Raw genomic sequence first — 15551 nt, forward strand, 5'->3', positions numbered from 1 at the left:
CACCTATGTTTGTGTGAATCATGGGCTGCTTTCTGTGTCTGATTTTGGGTCTTCACTCTTCGCCATCTCTCTTGTCACACAGTCAATCGACCAAAATACCCTTTTGTAATATATAGTAATTAACCATCATACTCTTTTGTAGAATATAGCCAAATTGGTTGAATCAAATAATTTTTTAGTATTAGAAATTTAGAAAAGAAGATGATATTGTTTTCAATTGTAATGATGACTCAAAGAACACCTACAAAATCACCTTACTTTAATCATTCCACTACCTTATCACCTTAAATTAGCTCAACTGTCAAATTCAATGCGCAAAAGATAAACGGGAATCACTTTCATATAGTTTCAATCTTTTTCTTGAGATAAGACACTTTTTACTCCTACATATGTTATTTACTCAAGAATTTCATCTTCTTTTACAAGCAAATTTTTACTTTTTCATTTTCTATAGGGCTATATCCAATAACCTAACAACATATTTTCACTAATTTGTTTATTATAGAGTAAATTACATAATTGATCCTTGTGGTAAAAAGTACAGTTTTGAGTCTTTTTTTTTTTCATTGCCATGGTCAATCCAAAATAAAATCTTCCATGCAGATTTGGTCTGGTATCCCAAAAAATGCAATTTGAGTCCTTTTTTTAAATGGCGGTTAATTTGAGAAACCAAATCTGCATGAAAGTTTCAATATTAGACTGACCATGCAAATTTAAAAAAATAGACTGAAACTGCACTTTTTGAGATACCACAAAGACCAAGTTTGCAATTTACACTTGACAAAACTGCACAAATGGTCCATGTGGTTAGCTGAAAATTGCCACTTTGGTCCAAAAAAGTTTGGACTAGCACCAGAGGTCCAAACTTTTCATTTTGTTGCGAGTTTGGTCCGATTTACTTTGAACTTTTTTATAAAGACGATTTTGCCCTTGCTTTTTGCTTTTTTAGTTATTTATTTATTTAAATATTTTTTCTGATTAAAAAATAAATTAAAAAATTTTAAAAAGTCAAATCTCTCTCTCTCTCTCTCTCTCTCTCACACACACACACATTTTGAAGAAAATATCTCATATGGTTATCTTTCTAATCTCGTTTTCATTTGGGTTTTTCTAAATCATACCTCAATGGAAATCATTTGTGAGTTTTTTTTTCCGAGGGTAACTTAAGAATCGGATTCTTAAATTCGAATCAAAAACTAAAATCGTGTGTGTTTGTGTTTCTGGAAATCAATTTAAGAGTGTATGTGCGTGTTCTAAATTTCTGGAAATCGATTCTTGGGTGTTCATCCCTCATCTTCGTCTGGAAATCGATTTTGATCTAGAGACGATTTCAGAGATGGGGGAGGTACTGACCACTTCTTTGTGAAGGCTTGCTCGCAGACATATTTGAGGTGGGACGCCACCTCTATCAACATCTCTCTTACAGATCTGATAATAGGGATGTGGTCAGACGAATGAAAAGATCGAAGACAAATAAGAAGATCGAAGGTCTGCCATCTGAACAAATACGTCATCGTCTACACCTTTTTCACCTCCGACGCCATTGTTAGGGTTTCATAAACCTGCACTAGGAAAATGGTGGTGATAGGGTTTCAGATCTTGAAACCAAAACGAAACCCTAATCTAGACTCGTTCTTACAGATCTTGAAACGAGAAGGAGACGGTGTTAGGGTTTCAGGAAACGAGAAGGGCGACAGGAAGAGAAGAAGAGAGATGTAGACATATGAAGGGGTAATGGGGGGGGGGGGTGGGGTGTTCTTCATCTCCTGAAGGATTCAATTTGGAATCTTCTTCTGCAGCAACTGAGCTAGAGATCGTCTTCATTGAGTGATTGTTGAAACTTCTCCAGCTTCCTCGATCTTCACAACTCCCTAGATGAGATGATTAAAAGTGATCTTGAACTTGCATACCCAAATCTTCAAACGAGATTAGAAAAGATAACCAGATGAGATCTTTTCTTCAAAAGGAGAGAGAGAGTGAGTGAGAGAGAGAGTGTGTGTGTGTGTGTGTGAGAGAGAGAGATTTGGTTTTTTTAATTTTTTTAATTTATCTTTTAATCAGAAAAATATTTGAATAAATAAAAAAACAAAAAAAAAAGCAAAAAGCAATGGCAAAATCATCTTTATAAAAAAGTTCAAAGCAAATCGGACCAAACTCGCAACAAAATGAAAAGTTTGGACCTCTGGTGCTAGTCCAAATTTTTTTGGACCAAAGTGGCAATTTTCAGCTAACCACAGGGACCATTTGTGCAGTTTTGTCTTTACACTTTATTATAGCTTTGTACTAGAAATATATATACAAAATTATAGTAATATCATTCTAATACAAAGCAATTTTAACCGTTATAATTTAATAGATGTTTCAATGTAAAATGCCATAGTAAAAGAATCTTGAAATTACAATGCTACAAAATTGGGTAGAATGTACAAAATTTAACGTATTTTGCAATAGAAATAAAATGAAAGTAAGATCCTATAATACAAACCTAAATAAAAATCCATTTCTATTTTCTTCATTCAGTCCTTGGTATATATTCTTATTAGGGACCAACAAGTCTATATCAAAAACAAGAAAACAAGAACCCCTTAGAATTTTTGATCAAAGATGCAATTGTAAGATAAAGTTCAATAGATAAAATAAAAAGGTACAAACTGACATAAGATTCTTCCCAACTCTATAAAACCAATAAACCTACCCTACCACTACCCCCTACTACCACTATCATAATTCACCAACCATATTTCCACATTTAAACACGAAATAGAAACATTCTTTCATTGATTTATTCGTTATATAACATTATATTACTTTTTCCTATTATAGAATATATAATCAATTCGATTATTTTTTTCTTTAAAAAAAATTGTATTTTACATAACCGATTCATTGATTTATTTGTTACATAACATTCTACTTACTTTTTCCTATTATACAATTGTATTTTACATTTACTTTTTCCTACTAAAAAATTGTATTTTACATAATCAATTCATTGATTTATTTCATATAACATTCTATTACTTTTTCCAATTATAGAATCGTATTTTACATAATCGATTCGATTCCTTTTACATACTAAAAAATTGTATTTTACATAATCGATTCATTGATTTATTTGTTATATAACATATAACATTCTATCACTTTTTCATATTATAGAATTGTATCTTACATAATCATTTCAATTACTTTTTCCTATTAAAAAATTGTAAGTAATAAACACACTAAACACATAACAAATATAACGATGAATAAAGAGAGAGGGGTAATATTGTCATTTTTATTAAGGGGAGGGGGGTGTCTTAAACTTTCCCAGGAGTACAAAGTACATAAACAAAGGAAGTATAAATAAAACCTACAGTCATTCATTCAATCACCACCACCTTCTTCTTCCCCTTGTTAGTAGATGATCTGTTAGAAAATTAACCTTTTTTTTTTCTTATACTACAGATCATTAATCTACACCCTAACCTAATTAACTCTTTTTCATTCCTCCTACTTCTTTCTTTACAAAGATACCCTAATTACTATTTTACCCTTTCAAATTTAATTATCCATTTTCACCCATTGATAGCGCCCAGGGAGAGGCTTCTCATTCACCGGATCAAAGTTATACCTACAAAACAATTTCATATTGCATAAGAAATGATATAGAACAAAAGGGTAAAATGGTAATTTTGAAATATATATATATATATATATATACTTCTCGATAAACTGTTTTTGTTGGTGTTTTTCTGGCTCTGTGAAGAAGTCTTCCATTTCAACGGTTGTAGGGATGAGTCTTGGAGGTGGAATTTGTACTCTTAAATTGGAATTTGTAGAATAAGTCTTCTTTGTAGAAGAAGTTGGAGTATTTGTAGTGTTTGGATCCTTAATCAAACTGCATGGTGTTGTCTCGCGTATACTCCTGTATGAAATGAAATGTCTGAAATGTGAGTAAAAATGACCATTTTACCCTTCTGTTGTTTATATATGTTTATGGGTTTCAAATCCGAACTTTCATGGTTTATAGTTATACACTCTTTATGTATCAAGTTAAATAGAAACACCTTTCTATACCAAAGAGAAACACCTTATATTTGTTTGAATGTGAGTAAATGACCATTTTACCCTTCTGTTTATATGTATCATGCCCGAAATTTCACGGTTTAGACACTCTTTATGTATAAAGTTAAATAGAAACACTTTTTTATACATATTTCCTTATTAAGATATTCCTTATGAATTAAGGCAAAAAGAAAACCCTTATATCTGAATTTGAGTAAATGACCATTTTACCCTTCTATTTGTTTATATGTATCAAGCGGTTTTATACACTCTTTATGTATCAAGTTAAATAGAAACACTTTTATATACATCTGTCCCTATTAAGATATTCATTAAGTATTAAGGCAAAAAGAAACACCTTATATTTGTCTGAATTTGAGTAAATGACCATTTTACCCTTCTGTTTATATGTAATTCATGTGTATCAAGTTAAAAAGAAACACCATTATATATATATTTGTCCCTATTAAGACATTCCTTATGTATAAAGTACAAAAGAAACAGTCATAAATGGAAATTTAAAAAAAAAATGAACATATAAATTCCAAAGGGGTGTTTGCAAGTTGCAAACACTATTTTGATTAAATAAAGAAAAAGTGTTGTTACAAGATAATGTAGAATTTGATTCCCACATACATTTGGGGCCCCACAATGCCAAGATTATAGTAAAAAAGTTATGATCCCGATAAAATATTATGAAGTATATAATCTTTTGCATGATTTAAGTGTCACAAAGGTATCCAATGAAATGAAATTGAACAGTAAAAAGGTGATTCCTTTTTGTAATTGTTTCAAGGGTTTTTTTTAATATGATATAAAAACCAAAGACTAGAGCCAAAAGGGTATTCTAATTTTCAAGCAGATTTAGAATCAACTACAGAATTTGTAACAGTTTGTATTTATAAATTTAGATATAATTAAGAAAAAACAACACTATAGGGCTTTAATAGGTGTTTAAAATGGAAAAGAAGTTGTTACATACTGAAAATTTGCAATAAAAGAGTGGCATTGTGTAAAGGAATAAAATCGTTATTGGAAACTAAGTTTTTAAGGTTAAACAAGACAATGAAATAACAGAGAAAACGAAAAAAAAAAAATAAACCATGATTTCAAAGAGCAGAGGGGTCTATGATTTCTTCCTTGATGTTATTTTCGTATTCAAAACTTGGGATTTTTTTTCTTTTCTTAAAAGTAAAAGAAATTTTTTTGATGACTTTATTTATCGAGTAGTCTGAAACAATCTAAAAATGACAGAGTAGAAAAACCCTTTTAGAAGAGACTTTTCAGAGAAAGAAAATATACCCGATAAACAGACGTTCAAAACCTCAATCATTTCAAAAAACAAAATTTTGAATCGAAACAGACTGACAAATTGAAACTAATTCAGAAACTATTATAAGCTTTTAGTCAAAAGCGGCATAATTAAGAAAAAAAATTCAGGAAATGAGAAACTAATTCAGAAAATCGAATCTGGAAAAAGGTACAATTAGAAAATTAAAAAACTCTCGAGTTAAGAAATTTGCTTGAAAAGAAACCCTAATAATGAACTTTGAAATGAAATTAAGCGAAGGGAAACGAAAAGGATACCAAGAAACACCCACCGTTCGCCAATTGAGAGTTGTTGATTCGGGAAAACCCCTAAAAATATTTTTGAATTTAACAAAATATATAGTCAAACCCCAGAAAAAAACGAAAACTTTGGGAAGAACACGCAAAACCCTAATTTACGAATTCCATTCAAGCAAAATAATTAAACAGAGAAGAAAAGAATGTACGGCCCACCTTTCTCTACCTTCAATTTCCAACATGTTCTCACCAAATGAAGCTTCATCATCGATTCCCACATCTTCAGCATCCGTAATCTCAATTTCTTGACGAATCTCGTCTTTCCTATGCACCAATTTCTTAACAGACCGAGAAGAATTCCGAGAATTAACGTTCAGTGTCGAAGAACCGGCTCCTTTGCTAGAATGTTTATTCGGTTTTGGTGGAACACGGTTCTCCTTCTGAATGTTTGAAGGAGTTGGCTTGACTAGACGACGGCTACGGAGTTGAATGTAGGAACCAGCACCTGGCGACACGGCGGAGGAAGCTTTCTGGAGAGCTAGTGTTCTGGCGCGAGTACGGACGCCGCCATGAGAAGGTATATCCATTATCGAAACCTTCCTGGCAGTCTTTGAGTTCCTCTGTATGTACTTTCCCATCTTTAATTCTCAGTTTCTACTCTGTAATTGCCCAACTGATTTTATGCTCCGAGAGTCATCATTTGAGTGCGAGAGAACGATGGTTCTCGGTTGTTGGTTGGAGGAAGAGGGAAGAAGAAGAAGAAGAAGAAGAAGCCGTTTGAGTTAGAAAGAGAGAGAATTGTTTGAGGGAAGAAAGAATTATGGGGAAAAGATGATTCGAGGGTTTTAGCCATTTCAGGAGTAATTTATTGAGAATGGGTCCCTAGCTAAGAAAAATATACCCTCAAAATTAATGTTCAAATATATACATTTTTGTTTTTTTTTTATAGAGAAAATTATAAATATATGACAAAAATTATAAAAATGGTCATGTTGTTAAATTATGGGTTTTGGTCTAAAAAATATTAGTGGTGCACCAGCAATCCAAAATTGGATTTTTTATTGGTTTTGGTCCCTATACACTTAAAAATACGGTTATGCCCTTATAATTTATATTATTCATTTTCTTTAATTGTTGAAATGCATAAACTAATTTAATTTGTATTTTTTTAACTCAAAACAAAAAATAAAAACAAATAACCCATTCCCCACTTTTAGGTTGCGTTTGGTTCGCAGAATGTTTTTGAAATGAATGGAATTTGTCAAAGGAATGGGAATCTGGAGGGCTTAGAATCTGAATATACCAGAAACTTAAATGCGTTTGGTTGACATGGAATGGAATATGTTTTCTGTTTGATTTGCTGATTTCCTAAAGGAATTGGAAAACGAATTTTGTATTATGTCATTTTTTTTATTAAATCATAAAAACATTTTGTGGATTTTTGTCTCATTTTTTTAAAGAAAACAAACATAAATGACAAAAGTATTGACACATTTTGGTGAATATAGTGGTTTTTAATTATGGCTTTTAACACATTTTGTGGATTTTTGTCTCATTTTTTCAAAGAAAACAAACATAAATGGCAAAAGTATTGAAAATAAAAAAAGTTATGCAGGAAAAAGAAAGAAAACACCACACAAGCAAAAACACAAACACTTGGTGGGCATGCTTATACAAGTAGTTTTTACACATTACCAACAATAAATATGAACCACAAAATTAACCATTATGTATACTTGTAGAGATAATTGCTGATACTTCATGTAAAAGAAGACAAAGATGAAGTACAATAGAAGAATTCGACAAGTTCACAGGTTGAACAAAGAAATGCAATAGCATATCTTCATAGATGAAGTATACATCAAAGATCGTGAATACAACAAAGATGATTGTTGATAAGAGATGAAGTACAGTAGCATATCTTCATAGATGAAGGATACAACAAAGAAATAGAATATTAACTCCCCTCAAGTAAGATACGATGATAGCACAGGTTCACAGCGATCGTCGATGTCAATGAATCCTTTTGCAATACCGATTGAGAGATAGAAATATATGTGATCGATGGGAGACAATAATAGTGGAAAGGATAATGACAATCACGTATTTTTTTTCAAAATCGTATTGATAATAGGAAGGTAGCTGTCGGTTTAAAAAAATATATGGAATTGAATATAAATTCTTCATGTTCAGGGAAAGAATTAGAAATCAATCAAATAGGGAATTGAAAGATGATTATGGAAATTTGATTCCCATCATTTGGTAAGCCGAACACGTTGACTATTGGATTCTAGTTTCCAATTCCTTCACTTTCCTTAGGAATCCTATGAAATAGACGCACCCTTATTATCTCCACACTGCATCACCAGTGTTTGGAACCACCATCAGCAGCCGCCATTCTCGTTGGAGTTCATGTAGATCGCAACCACTACCACCTTCGCCAGAGTCCTGGTTACCAAACTCCCCATCCCCATCGTTTTCTCTCCCACTGTCTCGTCGGAATTAAACCCCTCACCCCCATTAAAGCCACCATAACTACCCTTCGCACCACGTGCAACCACCGTTGGAGCTCACCACCATTAAAACCACCTTCATCACCACCATAGCCTCCAACGCCATCCTTAATACCACCGTCTTTAACCCTTGCCCCAGCTTCAACTCAAACCTACAATAATATTTGTGCTTCAAAAAAAACAACAATTAAGATCAAATAAAGCTCAGATTCACAAAAGGAATCAAATGTTGAATTTTTCAGTGCATGTAGAGGACGGAGGCAACGGGATAAAATCATGTGCTAAAACCAAGAACTCAAAATTAAAGCAGATCGGGTGATTTTTTCCTGCGAATTTGACGTCAGATACTTTTAGGGTTTCGGTGACCTTCTCCCATTTGCAGTTTACTCTAAGAAAGGGGTTTCAGATCTTAGATCAGAGTCCATTACTCCATAAACTGCTTCTCCTCGATCAAATCCATCCCCTTCTTCCTTCGGCACACCTTCTTCCTCCGGTGCCCCTACTGTCGTTGTCCCAAACGTGTGTGTATGTGTGTGTGTTTACTTTACATATCTATTTGAAGGTTACTCTGACAAAGTCCTCCATCAGGAAAACGGTACTCCGATAAAGAACCAACTAGGAGGATGTCGCCCAAAAAAAGGAAAGAAATATAGAAAGAGATAGATAGATAGATAGATAGATAGATAGATAGATAGATAGATAGATAGATAGATAGATAGAGAGAGAGAGAGACGTGGGAGTGTTAGCATAGGTGGGTGGGGGTGTGTATTCTTTTGGGGTTTTATGTATTTATTTAAAAGAATAAGAAAATATTAAAAGAATATTAAAAAAACTATCTTGAGGGTATATTTGTCATTTTATGTGGGGTATGGACCAAAACCACACAAAAATACCAACTATAGGGACCAAAAACACACAAGGTATCTGAAATTAGACCATTGATGCGCCATCAAACTTTTTTGGACCAAAACCACATAATTTTGGCAAGCACGGGGACCATTTTTGCAATTTTATCTAAATATATCCTAATCCTTTAACTACTTTGCAAAAAAAAAAAAAAAAAAAAAAAAAACTCAAATTACAAAAATATCATGAAAATCGCAGATGGATTAAGCCCATCTGTGATTTTAACATTCCATCCGCGAACGTACAAGTCGCTAAAGCACAATCGTGCTTTAACGAATTGTACGTTCGCAGGTGTTTTTTTTATTTTTTTCATTTTTCCCGTACCTGTCATCTCATACTAAAATCGCAGATGAACTCAGTTCATCTGCGACTTCCTCTCCATTCCACCTGCGATTTTGCGTTTATTTTTTTATTTTTTTTTTATTTTGACTACTAAATTGATAAGGCTTGACTACGAAACAACCTTATTATGTATAAAGTTTAGTAAAAAATTATCACTTTAGTTGTTATTTCTTTGGAAAATTTGTTTCAAACCACTCTAATAAAATGAATGAATATTTGGTTTGCGTTGTAACTGGTGGGAGGTGGAAAGTTGTGGAAACAAATCTTGAATATGTATGTCCACAAATAGGTATTTATGAATTCACTTTGATATTTTCTGAGTATATTAGTTATAGTGATTTTGTATCTTTGGTGAGAATAAAAACCGGTTTGTTAGAAAAATATAAAATTAGTCTTCGTTTTCCATCATCCTGAATTTAATCAATATATATCCATAGTTGAAGACATGGATGTTAGAATGTTAATCAACGTAATCAAATCAATTGGAGGAAGGGTTGTGAAAGTCTTTGTGGTGGTTGATGAAGGTGATGCGGTTACGGAGGGTGGCGAGAGTGGAAATGAGTCGGTTGCTAACTTATGCAGCGATAAAGGGAGCAACAATCCAATAGGTACTTTCATGACTCCTAGCGTACCTCTGTTTCATAGTGTTGCTGAAAATGTTAATGTGAGGTATTCACCTATTCACTATGTGGATCCTGAAAATTACAAGTACGTTGGTGATGATGATGTTGGTACATATCTTAATGATGTGGGTTGTTGTTATGTTGACGTTCCACAACAAGAAGTTAAAGTTATGAATAGGGGTGTAGTAGATAATAGTAAAAAGAAAAAATCTATGATTCAAAAAGATGAAAATGTACATGGTTACGGGGATTTTGTTGATGTTGCTGATGTAGCTTTAGATATAACCGACTTAGAAAGCAATTCTGATGGAGATGAGTTGGGTGGTGAATGTAAAGCTAAGTTTCCCGATAAACTTTTTTACAGTATGCCCCCTCTACCAGTATGTCCAGTTAATGTTAATAAAGATATCACATCACAGATGGTAGAAATCAATCATCAAGATATTGAATGTCTCGGTATATTTAAGAACAAAGACCTTCTAAAATGGGCGATTAGGAAAAAATGTCTTCAAGAAGGTTTTTAGACGAAGACAAGTAGATCGACCAAATCAAGGTATGAGGTTGTGTGTGTTGGGAAAATTGTTCTTAGTTACTAAGAGCAAAAGGAATTCAAAATTATGGCGGACTTTTCCAAGTGAATAAATTTGTTGACGTACACACATGTTCTTCAACAATGTTGCAACCTAATCATCGACAAATAAACAAACATGTTTTGGGTGAATATCTTGCTGATGTTTTGGCTGAAGATTATAGTAGAGTATATATGAGACAAGATATTGTTAACGATATGAATGCTTAATTGAAAATCAATATCTAACACCATCAGGCTTGGCGTGCGAAGCAATATGCATTGTTGTTGTTAACGGGTACGAAAGATGATTCTTTTACCAAAATTTCGGCTTATTTCCACAATTTGGTCATACATAATCTCGACACGGTGACACATATTCAAACAGATGGTGATGATCGGTTTGAGTTCTTGTATGTCGCACTTGGTTGCTCGGTTAGTATTACTATATTTTATTATTATTTTTTTAATTTTGGTGTACCCAACTATAATCAGTGTATTTGAATAGATATACAATGTATTGTAGGTACGCGCTTTTGTCAATTGTTGTAAGCTGGCCCTTGTAGTAGATGGAGCTCAGCTAAAGGGCAAGTTCAAAGGTACCATGTTACTTGCAATTACTAAGGACAGACAAAACCAAATATTACCGGTTGCATATGGTACATGCAAAAATGAGCGTACAGATTCTTAGACATGGTTTTTTCAAAAACTACGTGATTACATAGGTAATATGGAGGATCTTACAATTATATTTGATAGGTCTCCATCTATAGCGACATTAGTTGTCAACATTTTTTCTCACGCTCATCATGGAATATGTGGTGTCCATGTGTATTTCAACATAATAGCTAGATACGGGAAGAGTAAGACAATTAAAGGAAATTTTTGGGAGGCTTGTGGAGATTATATACAGTTGATGGTTTTAATACTGCCATGGACCTTATGATGAAGATAAAAGAACTAGTATGGGAATACTTACGAAGTATAAATACTGAAACTTGGTCTAGGGCACATTTTAGAGGCAACCGATACAATCTTATGTCGTCCAACAATGTGGAGTCTATAAGTGCATTATCTAGACATGCATGTTGTAACATTATGTTCCGAATCGTTTCATTATTCGGGGGTGTGTCCCGATCATCGGTTGTCATAAGGCTTAGGGCCTTGGGGAAGAGGAGAATTAGCCCTTTTTGGTTGTGGTTGTTATAGATTAAGTAATCCGAGTGTTTAATTGTGTTTCGGAGCCCAAGGGTATAATCGTAATTTGGCAATTAGGGCCTTTATGAATTATGGGCTTTTGTTAGGGAAGTTTAAGGCGAGGGTGAGTTGATAGAAGTGTAGGGATTCTCGTCACCTTTTCGTGGATATAAAGTTCGTTGCAAACGGACTTGGGATGAAGGAGTTATGGCCGATAAAAGTTTAAGTGTTTGGAGCTTGGTCGAGTACGCGGGGTGTGCTCACCAAGTATGCGGGGCATAGTGACTCGGTGGATCGCGAAGGTCTCTTGAGTACGTCGGGCGTACTAAGGGGTACGCGGGGCGTACTCCCTTCAGATGGATACCCTAGTTTTTAGGGTCTTGACCCTATTTAAGCCTCATTTATTCTTGAGCCTTGTTCCTTATCGGTGTCCAAACCTCCTAAATCATAATATTCGACCCCTAGCCACCATCTTGGAGTTCTTAAGCTTTTGTTAGGAATCTTGGAGTGTTTTTGTGCATCTTGAAGAGATTGGAGCTTGTTGAAGAATCATCACATGGAGTGGGGCTTGTAGATCCGGAAGTTTCTCATCTTTTGCAACCCATTGAAGGTAAAAAGCTCTCATGTTGGCATCTCTTTGGTTAAATCTTGTTTGGGGTGGTTTATGGCACATTTTGGTCCCTTTGGTTTGTCCTTATGAGGTTGAGCTTGCCTTAAGAGTTTGGACACTAGATCTGGATGTTTTAGGTGTCCCAAATGCATAAAATGTAATCTTGATAGTTGATATCAACCCATGCATGTGTATTAGCCCCTTTGTTGAAGTTGTAAAGAAAGAACTTGGATTTGGGACCCATTGAGCCATGCAAAAGCTCAAAGTTATCGACTTTATGGATTAAGGTATGTTTTGGGAACTAGATCTGGGCACCGGACGTTTTGGCTTAAGGGATTAAGACGTTTTCTAAGTTGGTTGTAGGCAGGGGGAGTACGCGGGGTGTACCTCCTAATACGCAGCGTGTACTGAGTCAATTGGGCGTATGGTGTACGTACCAACTAAGTATATGGGACACTCGGTTTGTTGGGGTTTTCTTGATTCGTTGACTTTTTGACCATGGACCATTGACCAGAAGTTTGACTAGGGTTGACCATTGGATATTTTGGGCCTTTTAGGATATTGGGCCTTCTCGGGTTAGACCCATGATGGTTTTGGGCTCAATTTGGATATTTGGGCCTTGTGGTGCCATATAAGGGATTTGGGCTTATGATGCTAGTGGATTGATCTGTGGATTTTGGCAAAGTAAGGAAAAGGGTAAAATGGAATTTTACCCTGAAGGTTTGGTCATTGGACTAGAATTCTTGATTGGATCGGAATCAATTATTGATGGAATATTATTTTATGATGTCAGTACGAGGTTTCCGACAACAACAGTCGAGTGTTCGGGTATCTTGGTTTGAGGTGAGTCTTCTCACCATATCCATGGGTCAAAGGCACCAATGTTGACCCATTACTTGTTATGTGGAATGCTAGTTGTCTTTGTGATACTTGCTTGGAAGACCTTGGGGGTAGCCCGTGGCATTTGTATGGAAGACCATGGGGGTAGCCCATGACACTTGGTTGTCAGACCATGGGAGTAGCCTATGGCATTTCAGGGAAAAGACCACGGGGGTAGCCCATGGCAAATGTATGTATGGTATGTGGTATTTTGGGGAACTCACTAAGCTTTGTGCTTACAGTTTGTTGTTATGGTTTTAGGTACTTCCGGTTCAAAAGGGAAGGACACGGCTTGATTGCAGCGCATACCCCCATGTTTTCTGCAACTTAGAGATTTTGGGACTGTACTCTGATAACTGTTAGTTTATGAAATACTTTTAAATGTTTGAGTAAAAGAGAATTGGTGATTGATTATTTTTAAAATGAAATTTTTACCTTGTAGTTTTTTGGGATGTTACACATGTAAGGTGCCGATACCGATGTTGATCGACTTTTTTCGTGCAACAATGCAACAGTGGTGGTTTCAAAGACGTAACTTTGCAGGTAGTAAGTTGTAATATTAATGTTTTTGTTAAATGTTATTGAACTTAACTGTGTAATTTTCTATATTTTTTTAGCGGAAGCAACAAGAACACTCACCCCTTGGGCTGATGATATTGTAAAACAAAATAAAACAACTTGTACTATTTGGGATGTTCGCATGATCTCAAGTAAGAAATGCGAAATAAAAAAGGGGAGACAAAAAGACATTGTTGATTTCCAACAAATGACATGTACATGTAGGCATTGGCAACTTGACGACATAACTTGTGGTCATGTGATAAGAGTGATAACAGTCAACAATTACCAAGACTGCTCGATGTATGCATTAAAAGCTTACCATACCGAAACATTGAGGAGAACATATGAGGAATCAGTAAACCCTTTTCCAAAGCCATATGAATGGGAGATCCACGATGATTTGATGATTGTTAGGCCATCTATAATGGATAAACGTCAGTCAGGCAAGCCAAGAAACACAGAACGCATTCCATCCCAAGGCGAGGGTCCAATAAGAAAAGAGTGTTCTACATGCGGTCAAGCAGGATACACGAGAAACAATTGTTCTGGAAGGGTGTCCGGCCGTGGAGCACATTGCACGAAAATTCCTACTATGCAGAAGGCATTTAATATTGGGGCTTCTGCGAGTTGTTCACAGAGCTATAACGCCGATTATGATTTAAAACTACCTTAAATTGAAGAGTTGTTAATTTATTATGTATTGTAATGTTTTTATTAATTTTCTAAGATGTTGTTCTTATGCTTTTATATTTTAATTTAGTTTGAACATCATAAGAGCAAATGATGTTTTTATACATGATTGTTAAAAATACTTGGAAATTAACGGTAAACAAACATTAATTTAAAAATATATATATAGTAAACCCAAGACATGCTAATCTTACAACAATTTTTTAACTAATTATTAACCTTAGGGAACTGCAATGGGTACTTCTCTTTCTCGATTGTTATATAGTAACCCCTAATTCTCATTTTATCTTCAAAACTATCATTTTGCACCCTAAGATGTATCATCTCTGCGTCCTTGTTAGCAAGCCATTTTTCAATCATTTTTCAGTCTTCTTAGTATTTTTGATCCATTCTTCATGCTCTTTGATTTTCTTTTTATTAAGGTCTATCTATTCTTGAGCTTGTTTGCATTCCGATGCAATAACTTTACGACGTTGACTGAGAAGCCGGGACGACTCTTTATCCTGTTTTTGTTGTTTTTCATCCGTTTTCAGTTCTTGAAAACTTTCATCCGACATATATGGGCCTTCTAAAGAAGGTGTAACAAAGGGGCCGACTGGATCACACTAGTAACAATCTACTTCGTCGCATGAGAAAATTTCGAACTTTGAGGATGAACTCATAATAAAGTTGAGATTATATATAAATAAGAAAACGATCGTAATTCATAGATTATATATGTTGTATTTATACATCCTAGTAATATGCAAATCATAGTCCAAAGGCAACCAATTCGTAGTCAGAGTTGGCATTCATAGATGATTGTTTGACATGACAAGTCACTGTAGTAACATGCAGATCGTAGTCAAACTTGGAAATGACTACACATAAATGACTATTTGACATGATAACTCACTGTACTACACAGAGATTCCACTAGACTGGTCAAGTCCTTGTTAACTCTTTTTTTTTATTATAAATAGATGTTTAATCTATACGAAACAAACACCCATATCATCTATGCGAAATGAAAACCTATATTCAGAAATGTCGTCCAATGTAGCAAC

The 15551-nt window shown here is 34.5% G+C and overlaps 2 protein-coding genes across 3 annotated transcripts; one reads left to right on the top strand and one right to left on the bottom strand.

Annotated features, from left to right (window-relative positions):
• Positions 1–3252: 3252 nt before the first annotated feature.
• On the bottom strand, positions 3253–6460 carry LOC145159538 (cyclin-dependent kinase inhibitor 4-like). Of its 2 annotated transcripts, XM_079078544.1 has the most exons (4): positions 5833–6460; positions 5638–5688; positions 3707–3910; positions 3253–3616 (listed from the first exon to the last, which is right to left on the bottom strand). In XM_079078544.1, the coding sequence occupies exons 1-4, from the start codon at positions 6252–6254 to the stop codon at positions 3547–3549; spliced, it is 747 nt and encodes a 248-aa protein (XP_078934670.1). In that variant the 5' UTR covers positions 6255–6460; the 3' UTR covers positions 3253–3546. The 2 variants fall into 2 exon arrangements, with proteins under 2 accessions (XP_078934670.1, XP_078934671.1); XM_079078545.1 differs by lacking the exon at positions 5638–5688 and having other exon boundaries at positions 5833–6458.
• A 4213-nt stretch (positions 6461–10673) lies between these two features.
• Positions 10674–14488, top strand: LOC145157813 (uncharacterized). The gene is made up of 6 exons (XM_079076803.1): positions 10674–10757; positions 10827–11003; positions 11095–11227; positions 11294–11487; positions 13722–13797; positions 13872–14488. The coding sequence occupies exons 1-6, from the start codon at positions 10674–10676 to the stop codon at positions 14486–14488; spliced, it is 1281 nt and encodes a 426-aa protein (XP_078932929.1).
• Positions 14489–15551: the final 1063 nt, after the last annotated feature.

Source organism: Lactuca virosa, chromosome 2 (assembly GCF_052849685.1).
Source record: "Lactuca virosa cultivar CGN04683 chromosome 2, Lactuca_virosa_CGN04683_v6, whole genome shotgun sequence".
Classification (NCBI taxonomy): Eukaryota; Viridiplantae; Streptophyta; class Magnoliopsida; order Asterales; family Asteraceae; genus Lactuca; species Lactuca virosa.

What these genes read in the sequence shown, in the direction of transcription:
- LOC145159538 (XM_079078544.1), bottom strand. Translation starts at nt 6,254, where the DNA reads ATGGGAAAGTACATACAGAGGAACTCAAAGACTGCCAGGAAGGTTTCG. An exon ending in CGAACGGTGGGTGTTTCTTG is followed by an intron (nt 3,911 to 5,637) that starts GTATCCTTTTCG and finishes CATTTCATACAG; the next exon opens with GAGTATACGCGAGACAACAC. An exon ending in CAAAAACAGTTTATCGAGAA is followed by an intron (nt 3,617 to 3,706) that starts GTATATATATAT and finishes ATTGTTTTGTAG; the next exon opens with GTATAACTTTGATCCGGTGA.
- LOC145157813 (XM_079076803.1), top strand. Translation starts at nt 10,674, where the DNA reads ATGTTGCAACCTAATCATCGACAAATAAACAAACATGTTTTGGGTGAA. An exon ending in ATGTCGCACTTGGTTGCTCG is followed by an intron (nt 11,004 to 11,094) that starts GTTAGTATTACT and finishes AATGTATTGTAG; the next exon opens with GTACGCGCTTTTGTCAATTG. An exon ending in TCAAAGACGTAACTTTGCAG is followed by an intron (nt 13,798 to 13,871) that starts GTAGTAAGTTGT and finishes ATATTTTTTTAG; the next exon opens with CGGAAGCAACAAGAACACTC.